At 38.0% G+C, this 24,389-nt stretch overlaps 1 protein-coding gene across 1 annotated transcript in view; it reads right to left on the minus strand.

The window, feature by feature from the left end:
* ADAMTS19 (ADAM metallopeptidase with thrombospondin type 1 motif 19) overlaps window positions 1-24,389 on the minus strand; it is a 138,070-nt gene that overhangs the window by 88,427 nt on the left and 25,254 nt on the right. The window contains exons 4-7 of the mRNA XM_027671014.1: window positions 16,097-16,269; window positions 15,081-15,164; window positions 13,790-13,947; window positions 3,091-3,134 (exon numbers count right to left, since the gene is read on the minus strand). Coding sequence (XP_027526815.1) covers window positions 3,091-3,134; window positions 13,790-13,947; window positions 15,081-15,164; window positions 16,097-16,269 — 459 coding nt within the window. The remainder of the gene's footprint in view (window positions 1-3,090; window positions 3,135-13,789; window positions 13,948-15,080; window positions 15,165-16,096; window positions 16,270-24,389) is intronic.

Below are 24,389 nucleotides of genomic sequence, written 5' to 3' on the forward strand. Positions count from 1 at the left end.
TCCCTCCTTTAACTACTGGAAGGTCAACATGAGGTCTCACCAAAGCCTTTGCTTCTCCATGATACACAATTTTTGTGCTTGAACACCAAGATAGACAGATTTTTTTTCCTGATTAAGAATTTAAAATTCTGACAATCAATCCAAATCATGTTTTCTATCATTATGGGAAAAAAAAATCTTGTATTTGTCCACCTTAAATGTTTTTGTGAAGGAATATTTAGATTATTACCACATATTTTGTTCAATATCATTAATGAAATATATTTCAGTATATTTCTAGGCAGGTTTCACATATGGTTTTGATTTGGAGCAAACGTTTTTTCTGGTTAACAGAGTTCTCAGGTTAATTATACCTTTAAACGATTAAATCTTAATATAAATCACTGTTATTTTAAGAGACAATGAAAAACTACTAATTGAAGAGTGCATAAGCTCTGTATTTTGTTTAGAAGAAGACTGGAAGCACAAAAAATGTATCATTTGCCACCTAAATCATGAAAACTTTGTCTGTATAACAGAATACTGGTACTTACTGTATCTGGCTTAAGTGGATACTCATGTCCAATCTGAAAACTGTGAGTCTAGGCATTTAATGACTAAACAAGAAATCCAGTATTTGTCTGCTTAGTGTCCAGCACCAGGGAGAACTATTATCCAACACGACAACCCTTTCCAATAACAAGGTCTGTCCCGTACATGCCCCCTTCACATGACTTCCATTTCTGGATTGTGTAAATTGCTTAAGATCATCTCGACTGCCTCACATACATGTACAGTTATATCAATATTTCACAGACCATTGCTTTATTCCACTCTTTATGGTAGACAAAAGTCTGTATGGTGGTGCATTCTTCTGGGTTTTATTGGGGAGAAGGTGAGGCAAGCTCTGGACATCTGGGAGTTGTAAAGTGCATTAGCACTTCTCATTTACTGTCTTTGGCAAATTCTGTAATTTACAGAATGTTATACATCCCTGGAATGCACTGTCTCCTTCTGCCTATAAACTTGGTGCATGAAATCTATAGTAAGATCCAATTGCCCTTCATTTCCTTTCAACAAACTTTCACTCATGATCTAATCTCCAATCAGCCTTTTGGTTTTCCTAGGAAAATCAAGAAAAGATACCAAAATGAAATCACCTTCTATCTACATGTACTTTCAACAATTTGGCATTATAGGCCTGCTATCCTAAAAAATATTGATACATCAATAATAATATATTCATGATACAAGAATATATATCATGAATGGTGGTGGACAAGAGCCTCAGAAAATTTTCTTCTTAACAGTGAGCATGGACTCACAGTACTGTAAATGGGCATGGAAGAAATTACTCACTGAATTTATGGGAAGGTGCTGTATTCTAATGAAACTAATGATTGAATTCACATAATAAACAATGAAACATCAGGAAAAGAATAACCTTAGATTTGCTGCACAATTGTACCTACATGGAAACCACATATATAAACTGTATTTCAATTCCTGAAGAAACCTCTCAACAACAATACGGAGAGTGGGAAAGTCCACGACAGCCATTCCACAAAGTGCCAGATCAGACAGCCAAGGTCTCTATTTCATTTTTTTTAAATCAATATATTAAGACTGCAAACGCTTTACTTCCTGTGCACTTACAATCAATGCACTGCCTCATTTTCAAGTTTTGTTCAAGCTTCTTCATCACAGAAATGTGAATGACCAAAACTTGAGTCAGTTTAATCTTATCCCATTTAAAATTCCATGGACAAATTCAGAGATAAATAGTCCCTCTATTACCTGCAAGGTTCAACCAAAGAGGAAACATTCAGATCCTTGACTACATTCACTTCATCTGTGAAATCCAGACAGCAGCCTATCCTGATTTAGATATACTGGGAGTACTCCAGACTTAATCTTCAGTTTAGATCAATATAAAATGCTGAAGACTTCTTGTCACATTGCTTCCTCTTTCAGCTGGAAGGAAACATATTCCCACTAATAGGTCAAAAATAAATGCTTCTGAGCATCAGATACTCATACAAAATTCACTTAAGACCAATGTGAAAGAACACGATGAATTCTTAATCATTAACTTCTGTGAAACACATTCCATCCTTCATTTAGAAGGTTTTAATTGATATCCATCCCACAGGCACACTCACATACACTTGGGATACAGCAGCAAAAGAAAAAAAGACTATCAAGTAGTGAGGTAATACAGTTGACATAAGAATTCTCCTCAAACTTTTGCAACTGAAATGAAACAAGAAAAGAAAAATCTACTTCTCCTCTACCCATGAGGGAGCATAAGCAGGACAATAGTTAATAGTCCATTACTATCATCCTAATTCTGAAAAAAAAAATAGGTTCTGAATCCTTGTATTCACATATAGAACTGGTAAGACTTCTCTTAGCCATTTGAAATTCTAGGGTAAAAACATGCCATGACATCCTTCATTTAGGGTCATGGCATGTTTTCACCCAGAATTCAAACTGAACAGAACAACTGCTACTTTTTGCTACCTTTTCCACCAGACCTCTACACTGAAAAGCTGTCTTCCCAAAAGTGTGTGAACTATATCAACGACTGTTGATAGAAAAACTCAGTTCAGCTAGCGCTCAGTTTAATTGAAGATGTCAGAAGATGCCTTTCACAATAGCTCACATCCTGTATTCTTCTGAAGTTACATAGTTCATAAACTCTGTATCACTCTACTATATTACACTGGAAATTTCTTTTATACATTGTAAACATATTCTCACCAAAGATAAATCCACGGCACAAAAAAAAAATAAAATCATAAACACAATTTTTTAGCTTCAGAACAGTAAAACAATTTTGTATTAGTTAGTCAGTGAGATTAAAAAGAAAATAGTTTTAGAAGTTTTTTCTATGAAAGAGATGAGAATATTGTACTTAAAGTCAGTATTTTGCTAGAAGCATACATAAATCTGACAGTATTATTAGCATTTAAGATGTATTTTGCATTTTATCTAGTTACTGCTTTCCATCACCAATTCTGCTGTCACCTTTTAGCTTCACACTTGTATTTACATAACACGTACTTTATTAAGTAGTTTATATACAGTCTTTTACATTTATTTACTTACCAACAGTATCACAGGGTTCATCTTTATGTACACAGAAATCCTTCCTAGAATTGGGGGGGAAAGGAAAAAAGTTAAGCAAGTCAAGCTGTCAGAGGGTAACAACTGCGTGACCTATTTACAAACATTTTGTACAGCTCAATTAATAAATACAGAACACCATTATCTCAACAAAGAGCAGGGGGAAGCAAAGCCAAGGATTACACAAGCACTGAAACTCCAGTTTATTTTCAGAACAAATTAAAGAGGAGTCAGGTGACAAAACAGGTACTGTACATTCAAATTGCATTGTACCTAATTTCTGTGTTTTGTTGTTTTGCTGATTTTGTTTGGGTTTTTTTTCTTTTTCTGTAAGCATCTTGAAAAGTAACAAGTCTAAAATTTTTTTCATTTGAAATGAAAATATTTTCAGTGTTTAACACCAGATTCAAATGCAGCACTGTAATTCAGCATTTAGACCACTGATAGAGTCAGAGAGCTTTTGTGCTAGCAGGTCAGTGGTCAAAATCACTAATAGGAATACATTCTGGAGAAGCAATTCTGCTAGAACATCCCATTACAACAGTGAAAGAGTTATAAATTAATTCACAGGGAGAAGACTACCTTATCTCTGACACATATTTCACTCCAGTCATAGCTCTATAAATAAGACTGCTCTGCTGCATAAAGTAGAATAAATACTTCAACTCTGTGTTAAACAACACCCATGCTTGGGATTCATTTCAGCTTCACACCCATTTCACTTGTTCTCAGGGACACAACAAAGTTACCAGAAGAGCAAAGGGAAAGCTGCTTTTTTACTGGAGTATTTGGAAATCATGTTAATTTATTATTTTAAGTAAAAAAAGGGCTGCTGAAGTATGCATGAACTGGAGAGGTTGGGAGGGAACCAATGAGGAAGTAACAACATGTTTAGCAAACCCACAAATAAATAAGTTCTGTGTTTAGCTGTGCCACAGAGTAATGGTCTCTGTTTTTAGAAAGAGACCATATGGATCAGAGAAATCTAATTTTTACATTCTGTATATGGAGGTACCTAAATACACACACAGATTGATAATGATAAAGATACACACATAGAGAAACACCCGTTTTGCAAAATTCTTTGGTTCTTGATATATAAGATACTGATATTTATAATTTTTATGAATTTAACTACTCCAAAAGCTGTTTGTTTCCCAGAAACTATTCCTACAGAGTGATTTAGACCCAAAAGCAGTCTCAAGAGGTTGGCAAAGTTCTGACACTTGTTAAAGGCTACACAGATAGATACATGAGGTTATATAGCTTTTGATTAACCAGTCATCACTGCCAGATAATTACAGAGTAGAGAAGAAAAACAGCAGTGCTGTAAACTGATAAAGTTGTGAGTAAAACTGATAAAGTAGCTCTGGGAATAAACTCAAAGAAGTCCTGGAATTTGAGCAAAAGGTGGTGAACAAGAAACTATAATCAGATACAGAAGAAAGTTATTTTTTTCAAACCTGAAAGAAATTGATGAAATTAATGCACGGGGTTGTAACACAATTCTTTGTTTTTTGCTATGTGACACAAGGGACTTATTGTCTTGCTAAGCAACATGACAGAACAATTAGAAATATGGGACTTCTGGTGAAGCAAGAGAACATGTGTAAAGACAATAGATTGCCTTCGACACACACCCAGCCAACCGCCATAAATATTAACTGATGTAATAATAAGTAAAAAAACAAATAAACAAAAAAATAGAGCATACCTTCAAGTGTAAAATAATACCATCTGACATTTCAAAACTGCCAATATCCAAGAGGTTTCTGCTTATGTAATAGCTTTGTTCTCGTATACTTACTGAGCTGTTTTTGTTTTGTTTTTCCTTCTTGGCTGAATCTGACTATGGTTATGCTATGCATCCAGGGTTTCATTATGGGACTTGGGGGAAATGGTACTGCTATGATTTGGCAAGAGGGAAATACAGTAAACCATTCTTAGTTCCTGATTTACATCGAAAGAATGTAATACCTCCTTTAATTTCCAAGAAAATGAATGCATTATATAAATTTGAGACTACCCTCCTTAGTAAAGATTTACAGTTCTAGCTAAACCTACCAGTGACTCCCAGAAAATCTGCTCTCTAATTCCCACATGGTAAGTTACATATTCCATCATAACTATGTTCCTGTATGTATACATAAAATAATATATATATATATGTGCACAACTCTACACTTTATATATATAAATGAAATTGGCATACTGAAGCTATACAAAATAGAGGATACAGACTCTTCCAAGTAGGAGGAGGTACAAAATCAAGTAGTGAAGCACCCTGTGAAGTCCTCAGACAATTTGGCTTCGTTGTTCTCGTCCTTTCTCTTAGTAAAAGAGAACAAAGATATTGGCATTACCATTAGTGCATATAGAAGCTTTTTGTGGCACAAGTTAGTAACTGAGTCTATCACTGAAAGCAAGAAACTGGTTAAAGCACACTGAGGTCCCCCTCTATCCAGCACCCAGCACACCATGTTCATTATTCTAAGAGGTGACTCTACACAGACACTGAAGACAAAACAGGTCCTTATTTGACCAAGGGAAAAGAGGAGCCTTCATGAGACTTGAGACTGAATTCTGCACTTGAATGAGAATTCTAAGCAAGGCTTGGTAACCACTTAGCCATTGTTTCAGAAAATTATATTTAGTTGGTACATTTCAATTGACTACATATAGCACTACGAAAGACCTTCACAGCAAACAAAGGTTAACTAATTTCTAAATATAAAGTATCTCTGTACATTCTCGTTGTTTAAATAAATCCTGATGTGTAGGTGGGATGTACAACAGAAGACATCAAGAACAGCAGAAGACTAAAGAAAAATCCAGTCTTTTCTTTATGAATAATTTGCAGCAACTTGTCATTTTAGACAAATTTAATACTTGTTTTAGGCAAGTCAAAATAGTCAAAAGGTCTTGTCGAAGTTGGTACATAATTTCCTTCCATATGCTAGATTGGAGTAAAGAAGAAACAGAAGAGGACAGCAAATCGATTTTAGCCATCTACCAAATCTTCCTTCTGGCTTCACTCTACTCCTAATTTCACAATTTCTCTAATGTTTGTAATTTTGAGAAATGTAGCATAGGCTTGAAACTGCAGTCTAAGTCTTGCTGTTATCAATGCTGGACTTACAACATTAAAAGGCATATTTGGGGCTTATCGCCCAAGTAACAAGTTTTCTCAAATCATAAGACTTTTATAAAGAATGGTTGCAATTAGTCACCCTTGTGGCAAATGACATTATCCTCAAATTGCAAATGCCTTCATTTGCATCGTGCTAAGTGATTAATGACAACGCTGAAGAAGTTCTTGTCTCTTCACATAATAGGACATTCTGAAATTATCCTTATATATAAAGCAAGCACATATGTACTAACTAATAGATGCACATTTAATGAAAATAATTAAATTTAAAACTATTTCATTGTTAATGAACCACAAGAAAAATTACATATTTACTATTTAGCTGAGAATTTAAATAAATGGACTATGTTACTAGCAGAAATGCTATTTCAGAAACTGTTTATTATTTTGAGGGTAAATGCACCAGTATGAATTGGTCAGTGTATTTTAGCAAAAAAGGAAATACTATATTTAAATATTTAAAATAGCTAACAAATCACTTAGGCTCTGTAAAGTTGAACTGAGATTGAAAAGGATAATATAAATAGGTCTTCTAAAGTTCACATTTCAGTCAAAGTGAAAAACAACAATTCAGAAATGTGGCAAGTGAATAACTGAACTGAAGGTGCAATTAACATATCAAAATAGATATGGAATAGTTAGGAAGCCAGGGAAGATATTTTTGAGTGGAGTCCAAAAGAATCTAGACTCAGCATTAGCATTAAACAATGAAGTAGAAGAAAATAAGAGAACATTACTGGTGAAGTTTAAAAATTAAATTAGTTCTGATAGAATTGAGACAAAGCAAATTTTAAAGATGACTCATCTGAATAAATTTTCTTTTAGTGTAGCCAAAAATGGACCCTTAGACTTGATAAGACACAACAACAATGTGACAACAATAATAAAAAAACCAAACAAAAATCCAAACAAACAAAGAAAAAATACACACACAAAAAAGGGAATTTGCAAATAGGCAGTACTTCTACTGCCAGCATCTTTGGATGAAGATTCAGGAAAATATAGGAACAGCACCACTACAACTGTTCCCATAATACTGTGACCAGTTTTGGTGCTTATGCTTGAAAAAATAACTTTGTAAAGAGGAAAAGGTCTGAAAAGAGCTGAGATAATAATTACATGGAGTAATCTCTATAAAATACTCTAAAAGAAATAAGAGTTGTGGTTTGAGCACAGCCTACAAGTATTTCCACAGAGAGGAGCTTTTGAACAGCAGCAAAGGGTACAAAGAGAGCCATGGATGAAAACTGAAGCAATAAAAATTAGAAATAAGACCGACTGTCCATTCTGAAAGTAAATAACCCTGCCAATAATCTGCTGCAGAACACAGTTAATATTCCTTTCTTTTAAATCTTTGTTGCAAGACCGCCTAGTTTTCTTATTCACCAGACAATTTAAAATGTAAAAATAACTGTCTAAATTTTATGTTAGTCTTGCACTAGATAATCAGAGATATTAAATTCAGTTTAGGCCCCTGTAATCCTACGGAACAGATCTGTACTAGTGAATGGAACATACGTAGCCTAATTACCAAAGCTTGAAAGAATAAGCTGACAGAAACAAGTAAGTTCATGAAGTTTTCCCCCAGATGTATTACTACAAGCATTACCACTTCACAGGCTCAAAGACCTTGAACGTAGAAAAGAAAAAACCAAAACAGCATGTGATGACTTAAAAGTAGTGTGATTTTTAAAATACACGAGATAAAAATACATGTCTTAAAATTTAAGTGACAAGTACAGGAGATAGAGGCTTTTCTAAAAAAAAAAATTTTTTTTATTCTAAAAATCTTTATATTCTAAACCAAACTTTTTTAACATTTCCCTGCTTCCTTCTGTATCTACAACCCTATTACAAAATAATTAATAGTAAGGCCACGTGAGATTCTCATGAACTTCCTTGATGTCTGCTGGTGGTGTAAAGAAAAAAAATGAAACCAGTGAACACTGTACAAAAACATCAAGAGATTTGGCAGCACAGAAATTACACTAATGAAGACAAAATTAAGAATAATCTCATCTCTCACCATTCTCATTTGCAAGAACCCACTTTTCCAGAGCTGAAATTCAGTAGGAATTTAACAGCAATAGCAGCTTAACAACCAAAATCTCTATCCCAATACATTTCAGCAATTTGGAACTGCCAAACACTGCAGCCTTTTGGGGTGACCCTGTGATGTCAGTTTTATTCATGCAGGGATCATTCACTGTCTTCTTCCTCTGAACTTTCTTGAGGAGGTATTTTTGGTTCAGAAAGGTAGTAAAAAGCAAAGAGAAAAAAAGAACTGTACTTTTTCTTATGTGCATTGGAAGGTAATAGCAATGCTTAAAAAATTCTTGACCAAGATTTGAGGACAGTTCTGGAGGGTGGGAATTATTAGAAATTAAACAGTATTTATCAAATCTAGGTACTGTTTATGCCATTCTCTACTTTTATAGAATGAGGCACTTTCTTAGAGTGACAATGTCCCACAGCACTGTTTCAATTATGTGTCACGCACAGCAAAGAGATTTCAGATGCTGAAGGTCAGTATGAATGAATGGCTGATGTACACAGAGAACATGATGAACATGGAATATCACCGTCTAGCTGATGAATACTGAGAAAATCAGAGACCTACTTTCTGTCACAAGCACACGTGAAAATATCAGTTCTGAGAAGGTGAATAAAGAACTTGGGGTTTTTTATATATATTATTCTTTTTATACATACTTATTTTTCTAAAAACCACTGTGACACAATAGACTGATGAATGCATTGGAAAAGCAAAATGATGCATGATTTTCAAGTGAAGATAGATTTTGCCTCACTCTTGTATACACATTTTTTTATACATTCCAAAGCTTTTATTACCTTGTTTGCAATAGATGCAACATAAGAACTTCAGTTTCATCACAGAACAAATGGGGATGAGCCTTTTCCTGCCTTACTTTCAGTTACCTCATTCAGGTCAAGCAACCTATCAGATAGCAACTGGTAATGTCTTCTCAGTGACCATCAGAACTGGGGCTTATCTCTGGGCATTCACACTGTAACTTAAAAGGCAAGGAGGATGTTGATGCAACATGCTGTATTTTGTCCTCAGAGAAAAGTAGCTCCTGAAAATGTCTATTTCTAAAGTAACAATGCTAATTTATAACTGTGAATACAGTAAAACTTATCTGATAAAACAGGTTGTTTTATAAAGAAAGTCCTTAAAATAATTTCTGTCTTAATTATCACATTCTCTTTATATCTAACCTCCACAGGGATCTTTTCTAAATACACTACAAACTCTTTCGGCCTTCCCTTTACTTTATGGCATCATATTTTATACATTACTTAATTTATAAATTTACATATTTTATACATTACTTCACTGAAATAAGCCAACTTAAAGGGAAACCAAACAAAAACTCAAAGGCTGAATTAAAACCAAAACAAAGTGAAATGAACAACTTGGTAGCAGATTCACATGTATCACTACAGACTATCTAGGCAGCAGAGAAAGCTGTGGGGAGAAGTTGGTCTTGCTTTCCTTTTCACAAAACAGATGCAAAAATAAGTTTTGAAAAGTACCTTTTTCATGAAAAGGCTATGACGGCTCATGGACTGTTCTGTAACAGTCTCTATAACATCCAAATTACTCTCTTTGTATTTAGGCATTAAAAATCAGCTCTGTAGAACACTCAATACTTAATTTCTAACTCTTTTGGTTACTACACATAACTGGCATGTGAAAGCACAGGAAAGGCTTTAAAATGCACTCTTGCTGTTCTATTATCATGCAAGACAAATGAGGAGGTGTGGTGAGTTTTAGGAAGTCTGCCACAGAATGTGCTGGATAACCAAAACTTCGCATTTTAACTCAAAAAACACAGTTTGTGTTCATCAGTCTAAACAAAATCATTTCTCTCAATAAAGCAGATTTGTGACAAAGGAGCTTGTTCTGTGTTTGCAAAACAGCATGAGATTCTGAATTAACAAAACACACAAGTAGAGCCACACATGGGGTTAGCTATATCATAAACCTGATGATGTGCAGAGGGAGCCTGGATTAGCAAAACATTCCCACAGTCAGCAAACCGCACTAGTATGATTTATTAGCAGCTAAAGCAGCTCTAAGGTGGGAGGCAGTACAGGCTAGAGAATAATACCACTGAAAAAATAAAAATGTCAGAAGAACAGATCTTTAATTTCTGGCTCCAGCACTGACTTACTGTCTGACATCTAACCAATCACTTCCCTGCTCTCCACTTCAATTTCCTTAACACTAATCAGAGATTTAATTTTAAAAAAATTGTATTTAAACTTACAGGTAAAAAAAACTGTAGATGATGCAGGAGCAAGTCCAGGGGAGGGCCATGAAGGTGACCAAGGGCTGAAGCACTTCTCCAATGAAGACAGGCTGAGCTGGGGTTGGTGAGCCTGGAGAAGGGAAGGCTCTGGGACGACCTTATTGAAGCCTTACAGTACCTGAAGGGGGCCTACAAGAAGGCTGGAGAGGGATTTTTTGCAAGGGTATGTAGTGACAGGACAAGGAAGGATGTCTTTAAACAGAAAAAAGCTAGGTTTATATTAGATATAGGGAAGAAATTCTTTACTGTAGTTATGAGACACTGCAACAGGTTGCCCAGAGAAGATATAAATGCCTCATTCCTGAAAGTTTTCAAGGCCAGGTTGGATGGGGCTTTGAGTAACCTTCTCTAGTGCCAAGTGTCCTTGCCCATAGCAGGGGTTTGGAACTAGACAATCTTTAAGGTCCCTTCCAACCAAATCATTCTATGATTCTGTGAAATCAGAATATCATTATTTACAAAGCACTTCAGAAAAGCACATCTTAACACAGGATTAGCATTTTGAAAAGGTTTTTTACCATTCAGAATCACAGAATTGTTGGGGCTGGAAGGGACCTCTGGAGATCATCTAGTCCAACCCCTCAGCAAAGTCACAGTGTCCTAGAGCAGGCCACACAGGCATATATATAAACCCAGGAGGGTTTTTGAATGTCTCCAGAGAGGGGGACTCCATGACCTCCCTGGGCAACCTGTTCCAGTGCTCTCCCACCCTCAACATGAAGAAATTCTTCCTCATATTGAGGTGAAACTTCTTGCGTTTTAATATATGGCCATTGCTTCTCATCCTGTCGTAGGACACTGCTGAAAAGAGTCTGGCACTGTCCTCTTTACAACTGCCTTTGAGATTACAACTGCATATTGAGACACGCACTAATGAGATCCCCTCTCAGTCTTCTTTAGGACTAAATAGGCCCATCTCCCGTAATCTCTCCTCATAAGAGAGATGCCCCAGACCCCAAATCAGCTTTGTGGCTCTCTGCTGGACCCTCTCCAGTACCTCCACGTTTTTCTTGTACTGAAGAGCCCAGAACAGGACACAGGACTGCAGATGTGGCCTCACTAGAGCCAAGCAGAGGGGGAGGATCACCTCCCTCAACCTGCTGGCCACACTCATCCCAATGCACCCCTACCATTGGCCCTCCTGGCCACAAGGGCACGTTGACAGCTCATAGTAAATTTGTAATCCACCAAGACCCCCAGAAATGCTGCATTAAATTCAGAAAGCTGTGTGGCCAAATCCACCGACTGCTGAAGACATCTCCAGAGTGCTGCCTCTTGACTACTTAACTAACACCTCGCTTGCATCTGTTCAGAACGCCTCTGCCTCTTCCCACAGAGGTTGATTAAGGTGAAGATGAAAAAATGAGAGGAAAAAGGTTTTACATGCTTTATTTTATAGCACGTTACCACTTATGAGATACACCTCACAAGCTGAAGAATGCAGCCCTAGGCTCACTCTTGTGGCAGATACAGGCTTGAAATATTCGATACTCCCTCAAACTGCTGCTGCTATTGCAGATACTGCTGACTGCCTCAGCTGCCTCAAATAACAGAGCCTGGGCACAGGCAAGAGGTCACTCAACAACCCTACATTTCTAGCAAACAAGCAGGTTGCAATTGCTTGTTTTATCCTTGGACAGTCAAGAAGTACAACTAGATGTAAGAACGTGTATCCCCCTTTAGCCATGCTTATTAACCCACTGCCACGTATGATAGTCAGCCATCCTTCATGCCTTGGCTGAAGTTTGCTCCTTTCTACTCCTCACTTCTTTCCTTCTCCATCTAGACTTTTCCCCCATCAACACAGGCACTACTACTAAAATCAATTTTAGATCTTAATCGGAAAAAATTATTTTTAGTCTGTCATTACAAGTATGAGCTGATGAAAATTACTGATGAGCTAACGAAAATTTGTTGCAGAGAACATTATTTCTCACGTCTTCTACTGCAGCGGAGAAGAGCTGGTGAAAAGGATTACTGCTTAGCCAATGTATAAATGTGTATCAAAACTAATCCTCCCCCTCAAAGCCCCAACAATCCATAGAACAGACATACATATCAAATAGAGGAGGATGGCACAGCGGTTTTTCGAAGAAAAGATAAGGGATTGAACAGCAAAAGTAGCAACAAGGCCGTCACCATAGACAATTTGGACTTCTTAATTTCCTGCTTCCAGTATGTGACTGGGTCTCAAAACCAGGAAAATTTAGGGCAGCATTTTTCTGCCTCAGAAAATTGAAATACACTCTAGATACTGGAGTAGTCGGAATGTAACTAATTAAAAAAAAAAAAGAGGCATATAGTTCCTAGTGAAAGTGCCCTGAATAAGTGGTGTAAGACTACACATAAGGGTAAATATTACACAAGGTTTTACTATACCACGTCACTACCCAACATGGAACTGAACAATGGTATTCTGATACAGCCAATCACAGGAATTTTCTTTGGAAAGGAACACTGTAGGTTATCCAGTCCAAGGTCCACCTCAAAACTGTACTAAGTCCAACCCTAGTCTGGTTGAACCATCATTCTGCCCTTTTCTTTTGATTGTGTCTGTACGCTGTCTGAACATCCTGATGCACCCCCTTGTGCACCACTTACAGCCAAAACCATGCCAGTGTCTGCTTGGAAAGACAGAGCTGAGCTGGGGGCCTATTTCCTGCTCAGTGTGTGAAATGCCTGACACTTCAGAGTTACAAGGAACTGCAGATTTGGAATCATAGCCCTGTGGCTGCAGAGCACATACTAATGGTGTACACAAGGTGCCTTCAGCACACAGTGAAACACACTAGCTCTAGATCCATAAGAGGGAATGTGCCTAATGCTGATCCAGCCCTGAATGGTTTAAATATGGTTATGTGTTTTGAATTAAAGTGTCTACAGGTCTGCGTGTGCTGCCTCTTTTAAATGAAGGCTCATGGAGGAAAGCATCCGACCTTAGCTATATGTCTAAAGCCTGAGCCCTATAGCCAGAGAAGAAATAGGAGAGTAATCCATTCATCATTTCAGATGTTTACCATCTGGTAACTATTGCCTGAACTACTGTTCTGAACTACCACTTTACCACCACCTTGGAGTTCAGGAAAGATCCCTCAAGTTGCACATTTCCTGTGTTGGTCATCTATCAAGTCCTTTGATCTACGTTCATATTAGGTTCTTGCCTATTTTTAATGCTCATCTTTTATTATTTTACCTTGTGATCAGTATGGCTGCATCAATTGAAGACATGTCTTCTCCCCAGCTTGTTGACATTTCTAAGTGTATATCATTCTTCTTGCCAAATTCTTCATGTTGCCATTTACAAAAGCTTTCCAGCATTTTTTCCCCATGATGTCCAATATACATATCTGCCTGGAAATTAAAAAAAAATAATGTTATTAAAATTATGATTCTGCAAATAGAATTCAGATGCTTCTTTGAGTTAGTAAAAATATTCTGCCTTTTATGACATAATATATTCACAGCAAAACAACTCAAACTTCAGGATCAGAGACTACCTTTTTCTCATATCAAAGATACAAATGGAGACAGTGCATTGAGAAGTGTACATGCATCTCTTCACCTGAACTCTTGTCTTATTTATTTTCTGATTTTTCATTATCCACAGTGAAGAAAAGAATAAAGGTGTGAAGATCCAGAATTTGATCACTAAATGAGATTTCTTCAACTGCCAAGAGGAACTGAAGAAAGAAATACTTACTTCTTCAATGGAAAAATACAATATTTTAAAATTAGAACCATGGATAAGGGAATCCCTTTTTCTGATGAACTAAGTAAAGTATGAAAGGATTTACATAAGATTTCGTAGAAAAGAAACCAAACAAGAAATCAAGTTGACATTGTCCTGAAATAAGATATAAAACCCACAGGTTGATGGAAAATCTCAGTCAGGGTATCAACTGACTTGTCTTTCTTCAGAAAAAAAGAACAATATTTGTGATGATGTCTGAAAAGGGTAAAAGAAGTGCTTTATCATGTCACCTTTTGTTTGTCTAGGGCTTAGCTAACAAAGAACATTGGTACTCCTTCTACTGCCCATTTGGTTTAAGGGGGATGATTTTTGTATTGAGCCATACAAAAGCACAAAAGGCAGAGCAGAGGCAGATTTTGTTAAGATCCACCTGATTTCCACAAGGAAACTTTGATTGACTTTTGACTGCAAGAACAGTCTCAATACATGCAGCGCATAAATTAGAGAGTCACAGAATCACTGAGCCTGACTCGCAAGTGAATGGTCTGTACGGGGATCAAACCCATGACCTTGGTGTTATGAGCACCATGCTCCAACCAACCGAGCTAATCTCAATTAGGAGAAGCCTAATCTTCATTGGGGCTGCCCATCAGTGAAAATCACTGAGTAATGCACAAAAGCTAACTGAGGAAATTTGCTGGCCACTAAAGCTGGTGAATATTGCAAGCCTTTGGAGCAACAAGTTAAGTAGCATTACCCTCAACAGGCTAAGATAAAGGTAATAAATACTTACCGGAGTCTCATGAAGGAGGACAAGCTTAGTCACTCGAAGGTTTACTTGTAGTCCAAGACTCTTGTGCTGGAAAAGGTTAAAAACCTAAGATAAAAAACAGCAAATAAAAATATGTGCTTGTATTGCACACAACACACTGTATACTAAAAATAGTAGAACCTCAAAACATTCTCATATTCCACTGTGACTACTTTAATATTCCAAAAATTGAACACAACATTAAGCTAATATACTGTGTTGGTTTTCTGAAGGAAAAAAGAGAGCTTAGCCAGTGTTCATTCCAGGAGCACAAAAAAAAGACCTTTCCCCCTCAGTGGCCATGACCACTTCACAAACTGTAATCTGTTTCTCCAAATATTTACACGTGCATTTAATAGTGGTCACATGAAAATTTCTGTTCAGTTAAATCCACGATCAGGGCTCAAGTGGCCTGAGCCAACCTCTAAATCTAACTCTCTAACTTTCCCTATCATTCAGAATAGCTGAAGTTTATATTAATTGCTCAGCTTATGCTCCTTCTTTAGGACAATCTCCCCTTGTACATTACAGATGCTATTTTTTTAATGCTTTATGCACCAAATGAGTGCGCTACAGCTTCAGATAAAGCTGGGAGGGAATGTAACTGTCCAAGTCCATTCCTCTTTCATTCCTTTAGGCCACTAATGACCACACAATCCTTTTCTACAACATCATGTCTTCATAATAAGCACAGATCACCAGAAACCATCCAATACCACAACCTTTCCAACAACACCTTGAACTTCTAACCAAAAAGTAATCTTATTCTCTCACTTTCAGGCTTCCCTGAAGATGTATGATCAGAGAGCACAGACAAGTCTGCACCACCATGGTTTTATGCTGCAAAACATATGGACTAAGTCCTGACAGCCTGCTGATGGTCATGTGTTGACTATCCCTTACAGGGGCTCAGTCAGAATCATCAGAAGGAGCAACAAAATCAGCCCATGGTGCATGCACTGCTGGCAAAACATCAAAATTAATTTTAAATTTCCTACCATGTTTAAGATGGTTAGAATAAATCTTCTGGCAGCATCTGTTCCATGATACGAAACCATAGCTGGATCTGCCACCACAACAGTTTCTATATTGTACTCCTGAGGTAACTTGTAAGAGTATCGCTTTCCTCTTCCACCTTCTGATACTTTTTGATTCTTGGATTTTCTTTTGTCTGTAAAACAAAACATTGCTTGAGAAACTCATCCTTCAAACTACCCCTACGGTACTTTTTAGGATTTGTTACCCTCTATTATGTTATAACTCTGTGGAATGTAATAGCGATGAACTTGAATATATACTTACTTGCCACAGCCAATGCTAAGGCTCATATTAAAGGTCTGTACTATGTATAAATATTAGTTCACACCAAGAAAACAGGAATCTTATCCATCTGTTCAAATAAAGTCAGAAACATTCTTTGCATTCTTTTTACCTAACATATTAATAGGAGAATATGTGTGTCTCCTAGTTTGGTTTGTGCGAGAAAACTAAACTCATGTTGGGTCTGAAAGAAAAACAGTCCCACTGACATTGCAGAATTGGTGTCTGTCCATCTTCATAAATCATAGAGAAAACATCTCGATGTAATTATATTTTAGCATCCAAGATGACAAATGCAGATTTGCCACAAATTCAGCATTAGGAAAATACATGGAACAACTGGTGATTTGCAAAGATGAAAGAATATTTCAAATGAATGATGGAGAACAACATGTAGGATACAGGTTTGTTAGAAACAGAAAAGTGAAGTCCTACTGGCATGACTTCAAAGTCAGTACTGCTGTCACCATAAGCAGCTGAAGTAAAACAACAAAAAGAAACCCTGGAAACAGATGTCTAAACCTACAGAAATCTACAAATCAAAACCATGTTACATTTATGGTAAGGTGGAGGTTACTGCTGGTGTTAATTTTAAGTTTCCTCTCCAAAAACACCACAAAATCCCTGTTACTACTATGACACATATGAAAAAAGAAAAACTAGCTACACACTAACAGTTCAGGCCAGGTGGTGGTCTGATATACATACTGCAGTTAGCAATGACATTTTAAATAATTTAATACAAATTTAAATTTTAATACAATTCAAAATAATTTAAAACAAAATATGAAATGGAACTCCTTGTAATAGCCAAAGTTTGTTAGATTCTGTTGAGAGGAAGTAGAACTTCTGAGACTGATCTCATTGAAGTAATTGAAATCAAGCTTTTTTTCACCATCCATAACGGAATATTGGTCTCTCTGTTTCCAAAAAAAGTGATGCCTGAGATGACAATTATAAACACATGTTCTAGAAACAATCAAATATTCAGAAATTTTGAGGAAATGTTTTGCAATTAATCAATCTCATATTTAACAGGAAAGTTCATGTGGTTCTTTTTATAACACATGACTACTCTCCAAAAAAATAAGTCACTCTTAAGGAAAGTGCTAAAAACATGCCCTAAAAGTCAATAAACTCACAAATTAAATTCAAAATATAAGATAACAGTGGAAGAGGGGTCTGTGATGGTGCAACAAATTATTCTTTAAGGAACTAAGGGACACTTCCAAGTCAACTGTCCTTGTCCGTACAGGGGACTTCAACTTGCCAGAAATTGACTGGGAGCATCACACAGCTGGTTCAACCTGGGCCAGAAGATTTCTAAGAAAACCTGGATGACAACTTTATGGAACAGGTCCTAATGGAGCCGACTCAGAAAGATGCCCTCCTTGATCTGCTGCTTGTCAACAGAGTGGATCTCGCGAGCCAAGTGGAGATTGGTGGCCTCTTGGCCACAGCGAGCACAAAGTGATTGAATTTAAAATCTCCACTGACAGGAACAAAAGTGCCAGCAAAACCTCAAGTCTGGACATTAACTCCCTCAGCTCAGGGAATTAATAAGTAAGGTCCCCTGGGAAAATGTTTTTGCAGGTGCCAGGGTCCATCAGTGCTGGTCACTTTTCAAACATCACCTCCTAAGGGCACAGGAGCAGCAATTCCCAAATGTTGGAAGTGAAGCAGGCGAGGTAGAAGGCTGGCTTGGCTGAACAGAGATTTTCTCTTGGAATTAAGGCAAAAAAGGAAGTTGTATAGCCAGTGGAAGCAAGATCAAGTGACATGGGAAGAATTCAGAGATGCTCCTTGCTGCTGTAGGGAGAAAATCCGTGCAGCCAAAGCTCAACTGGGGTTGAAGGTGCCAGAAATGTGGGGGACAATAAAAAGAGTTTTTTCCAATACATTAATGGCAAAAGTCAGTATAGAAATATCATTGGCCCTTTACAGGATGAGGATGGTCACCTCACAAACAGCAACAGAGATAAGGTTGAGGTGTTTAACGCTTTCTTTGCCTCTGCCTTCACCATGGATGATGGACGAAGAGGGTCTCAGTGCTCTGAGCTGGAGGACCATTTACTGCCAGAATTATCAACTCCCAGTCAACCCTGAAATTGTGAGTGATCTGCTGCTCCAGCTGGATCCCTACAAATCCATAAGGCCTGATGGGATTCATCCCAGAATCCTCAAAGAGCTGGCTGATATCATTGCAAAACCTCTCTCAATGATTTTTGAGTGGTCTTGGGAATCCAGAGAGGTCCCAGCTGACTGGAAGCTGATGAACATTGTCCCAGTTTTCAAGAAGGGCAAGAAGGAGGACACTGGAAATTAGAGGCAGTCACTTCAGTGCCTGGTAAAGTTATGGAGAAGATTATTGTGGAAATTATTGAAAAACACCAGAAAGACAATAAAGTCATCAGTCACAGCCAGCACAGCTTCGTGAGAGGAAAGTCCTGCTTATCAAACCCAATTTCCTTTTATGAAATGGTAACTCACCCAGCAGAACAAGGGAAGACAGTCGATGTAATCTTCTTGGATTTTGGTAAAGCTTTCAATACTGTCTCTCACAGGATCCTTCTGGACCAAATGTCCAGCACTCAGCTGGATAAACACACCATGTGGTGGGTGAGCAGTTGGCTCATGGGTCAGGCACAGAGGGTAATAGGGAATGGGGTGACATCAGACTGGTGACCTGTCACTAGTGGGATTCCACAGGGCTCCATCTTAGGTGCTCTTCAGCATCTTCATAAATGACTTCGATGCAAGACTGGAAGGGATACTGAACAAGTTTGCAGATGATACAAAACTGGGAGGAGCTGTTGACTCCCTCAAAGGCAGGGAGGCCCTGCAGAGAGACCTCGACAAATGAGAGAACTCGGCAATCACCAACCATGGGAAGTTCAACAAGGGGAAGTGCTGGATTCTGTACCTGGGATGGGGCAATCCCAGATGTATCTACAGACTGGGGAATGAGATGCTGGAAAGCAGTGCACGGAAAGGGCCCTGGAGTCCTGGTGGATGGCAAGTTGAATCTGAGTCAGCAGTGCCCTGGCAGCCAGGAGGGCCAACCCTGTCCTGGGGGCATCAGGCAAAGCATCACCAGCCGGTCGAGGGAGGGGATTGTCCTGCTCTGCTCTGACCTGGGGCAGCGTCATCTCAAATATTGTGTGCAGTTTGGGGCATCACAGTATAAGAAAGATATGAAGTTGTTAGAGAGTCCAAAGGAGGCAACGTTACTGGTGAAAGGCCTTGATTTGAAGCCGTGTGAGGAGCGGCTGAGGGCACTTGGTCTGTTCAGCTGGAGAAGAAGAGACTGAGGGGAGACCTCATTGCAGTTACAACTTCCTTGGGAGGGGAAGAGGAGGGGCAGGCACTGATCTCTTCTCTGGGGTGACTAGTGACAGAACCTGAGGAAATGGCCTGAAATTGTGTTAGGGAAGATTTAGGCTGGGTATTAGAAAAAGGTTCTTCCCTCAGAGGGTGGTTGGGCACTGAACAGGCTCCCCAGGGCAGTGGTCACAGCACCAAGACTGACAGAGGTCAAGAGGCATTTGGATGATACTCTCAGGCACATGGTGTGACTCTTGGAGATGGTCCTGTGCAGGGTTAAGGGTTGGACATAATGATCCATATGGGTCCCTTCCAACTCAGCATATTCTGTGATTCTGTAATGTAGATTTAATATAAATATAATGTAGATATATTTTTTCAATGTAACAAGTATGACTTATGCATGCTAAAAAAGGCTGTCCATCTTTTTCTGTAGTCATTTGTAAAAGATTATCTATGTGAGTGATTTAGTCCATCCCACTACATGTTAAAAAGGCTTACTGATTCCTATACAATTGGTGACAATGTAAAACACTGATAAGCATACACATTTACTAAAAGAAAAAAGTATATCTTCTCCAGAAAGAAATATTTGGTGTTTGATTTCCTAGAAGTAGAAAACAGTTTATAAATTCATAAGCTATCTAAGGTTAAATTTAAAGCCTCTCATTTTGAGCCTTCAGACACTTGCTTAGCTTCATAACTTCTGCTAGCCTCTAGCCTTATTCACGTTTCCTAACTGTGGATCTACAGACTAGTTTATAAAGCATTATGTGTGTTTTCATCACTCTTTTGAGGATAATTTCTCATGAAGTTTCAGTGTCAGTATTTGTGCCAAAACCCCCACAGTCTAAAAGCTATACTACTATGATTTAATATACAAACATTTAATGCTGCAAGAGTAAGCTATAGATCTAAGTTTAAACAGTAAACTCATTTGGGTTAGAAAAGATCCCTCAGAAGCCATCTGGTCAATCTGCCTTCCTCATAGGCACAGTGAATGATTCCAGTGCAGTTTCCAGGAACAGCTCATTCATTCCTCATTTCTTTGTAAAAAACAGCATCTAGCCTGTACAGAGAAGTCTGTTAACACACCTCTCTAAAAGTTATAGCTAGGAGTGCAGAATTGACAGTAAGCAGCCCACAATAAAATACAGCACTGTGCTAAACACTAAGGTCACTGTGGTCCCATAAACTGCAAACTGTTGAAACCTCCGCTTTTGGGATTGTAGTGGATGAGAAGACTACACAGCTCTGCAGACAAGCTGTCTGCCAGGGGCTGTGCCCATCATTTGCCTTAGCTATCTGTCCCATTAACAAACCAATGGACAATCTGTTCTTGGCCAGCCAACCTTTTCCAAATTGCTGGCAGAAATCCCCATCACGAGATTTCATTTATCTGAAAATTGTGGCTCTTCCCTAAGAACTTCAAATAAGTGGAATTAGTAATTTTGGTACTACTGGATTCAAACAACTTGCCACGGTTGCTGCCAGATAACAGGCAAAACAGGCTTTAGGTAAAAACGCTTCTTTATATAGTCATAAACATAATTATAAAGTCATAAAAATTATAAAGAACAAGTCATTATTGAAGGTACAGTATGTAAGAGACAACTCCTGGAAAAAACACCTACCTCAATACTGCATGTGCTAGCAAGATAAAAGTCTGATTAAAGATGCACAAATTCATCTTAAAATTTGATTACATTGTCAAAATAAAAAGTAAATTCTACAGGAGTGTTCTGTGCAATAAGACTTCTATTTTGTGCACACATCAATTTATTACTTAAACTCAATTGACTGAAAGGAAAGCTTGGATTACAGCAGAACTCCAGCAAGAAGGCTAAAAATGCTGCAGCCAAGTACATCTGGCATTCAATAGGCAATTAAGAGAAAATAACAAGAGTGTTAACAAAACAACAACCTCACGCAAAAACCCAAAAGGTATTTAAAGCCGGCTACTATATCCACAGGTTACATAAAGTATCTGAGCCAACACTAAGAACAAGCTGCGACTACAGGACTGGTGGACCCCTACAAGTCCTCAGGCACCAAAGCATTTCCTGAGTATGGCTCATGAGACCCAGACTACAGAGCAATCACCATCACTCACCAGGCTTTCTTTTCCCAGGGAAAAGAAAAATGGTACCCTAGTCATACAGAAATTGCAGTACTCTGTCCAGGTAGGGAATATTCAGGAACTTAAGAAGCCATGAGCTATACCTCCACTACAGTTTGAATAGGGATTTAAACGCCTTCCTGCAGAGTGACAATTTTTTTCTAATCCAAGGAACAGAAATGAATATCTCAAGCAGCATCAGTCTCCACCTCATAGGTCCAGACCTATAACCAAGATTGTTTACGCATTTTATTTCATGACTATCACATAGAAAGAGGTTGTAGAGCAAGAATCAACACAGCTCTCCCAGCTGACTGCCCAGTCTACATCCCAGAAGGTAAAACTTCACCTTTTGATTCAGTGAAATTTAGCAGGCTTTTTCCTGCAAAATTGCATCATGCTAAGAGGAGAAGCACACTGGTAGTCCAGGACAGTATACTATTTATTGCCAGAACTATGAAGTAGAAGAGGAGTCTTCCACTCTCAAAAATTCAGATGGGATTCAAAATTCACACTTAACATATACTGGACGAGGTCTCACTGCGTGTAAAGGAATGACTACTTGAGATGGTTTTTTTTCCCCAAAGCTTCAGATTAGGTAGAAGGAAAATAACTTAGCTTCCCAATGTGGCCCTTTGCTCTAATTACAACTCTTCTCACATTTCCTCTGTAACATGCTCCTGAACTGGTTCCTTTTAAAGGTTTTGTGGGCCATGTGCTAAAGAAAGGTGTAATGTGTAAGGTCTGTGCATGTGCAACTGGCTTACATATGTAAATAAATCATACCCACTTTCAACAAAAGTATGTACATGCACAATGTTACCAATCAAGAAAGCATCTGCTTCTGTTAGTATGACTCTCTCCCTCCCCTAATTACTAAGAAAACCACCCCATTCACAAAAAACAAGTTCTTTGTTCTCTCCAAACAAGTTTGGCTGTGTAGCAAATTTCAATCCAGCCCTCAACAGTAACGGACAACAAACAATACCTTCTTTGATTGCCTCTGCTAGTTCTCCATGAAAAGCTATTATTTCCAATAGTGATCCTTCAACACCTCTAGCACAGACATTCATTCCTTCTTAACGATAATTACAGTTCATCACTGGCAATACACATTTGCTTGATAGGTAGCCAGCCTTTGAGACCAATTTGGATCAAAATCAGCAGCACAAATACCTGTCCCAGAGCACCTATTCTGACACACAAGTACTGTAGAAGCAAGAGATCCGGTTGTAAGATAGGTCCCTATTGCTGAGAAGTTTCCATATTACTGAGTTGCTCTGTGCCACAGGGCTACAACTCTACCAAAAGCAGCTGTGCATAACCTGAGACTATCTCAGAAACCCATATACTCATTTGTTTTACATCTGTTCAACTGATCTACCCAGTTTAGGATTTGACTTAGAATTTCTAAAATATTGATGTAAAGGCTTATTATTGATGCTTCAACCCACCTTTAAGTCTCTGTCTGTAACATTAATATTTTGGTGGCATTAGCTAACTTCAGGTCACACCAGCAAATTGCTCCCAGCATACACAGAGCTTTTAAGCATGTAACTTACTGCAGCCCCTCTTATTAAAATAACTTATACTCTGCGAAGTGAGGGACTGGTCTTTCTAGTACAACAGCATCAGTAAGATGTAGCAGATATTTATACCCTCTGGCAATAAAGTTACGCCAGAAGATGCTAATCAGTTATGCACAGCTTGAACTATTCTGAAATTTAAAAGCTGGTAGTAGAGATAATAAAACTTACTTCAAGCAAATATTTGAATCTCTGTTGACAGACTATTTGCAACAAGTCAGAGCCTTGAGAGTAAGATTGTTATAAAAGAATAAGCTAATATAGAAAACTTCACTTTAAGATAAGCAGTGTCAATAAAATACAATGCCTAGAAGAGTAATATAGAGTCTGCTGGAGGAAGTTACATGCCATTTGTTTAGTCCTGCTTAATAGCTACAATAACAGCCTTGTTTTGCTAATTTATCTTTGATTTCAAACTGTGGATGGATGTCTAACTATAAAAACAATACTTCCAAAATGGGGGAAAAAAACCCAACAAAACAACCAAAAACAAAAAAACCTGTCAGAGTTATTCTGTAACCATATAAAATGTTCAGGAAGGATCAGATAGCCACAGAAAAGTACAGGCTGAAAGTGATCCCTGGAAGGCAGTTAGTCCAACCTCCTGCACTAGTCTGTACAAATGTCAAAGTTTGATTAGTTCTCTTAGAGCCATTTCCAGTTAAGTTTTACAAATGTCTGAGGACATGGACTCAACAACCTCACTCTTGCAGTGCCAAGCATTCTTGCTGAGATTTTTTTTTTCTCCTTATGCAAATTGAAATTTCCTTGAATGCAAGTTTTACAGCTGTTGTCTGTCACAGCATACCTCTAAGGAATGTTTGGCTTCATCTTCTCTCTGCAGACCCTTAGGCATCAGAAAACTGCAGCTGCATCCTTCCTTTACCTTTCCTTATCTATCTGAGATAACTCAGTTTCTTCTGCCTCACCCCAAATATACAA

The sequence above is a fragment of the Neopelma chrysocephalum genome, unplaced genomic scaffold (genome assembly GCF_003984885.1).
Source record: "Neopelma chrysocephalum unplaced genomic scaffold, ASM398488v2 Primary Assembly neopelma1_97017, whole genome shotgun sequence".
NCBI lineage: Eukaryota > Metazoa > Chordata > Aves > Passeriformes > Pipridae > Neopelma > Neopelma chrysocephalum.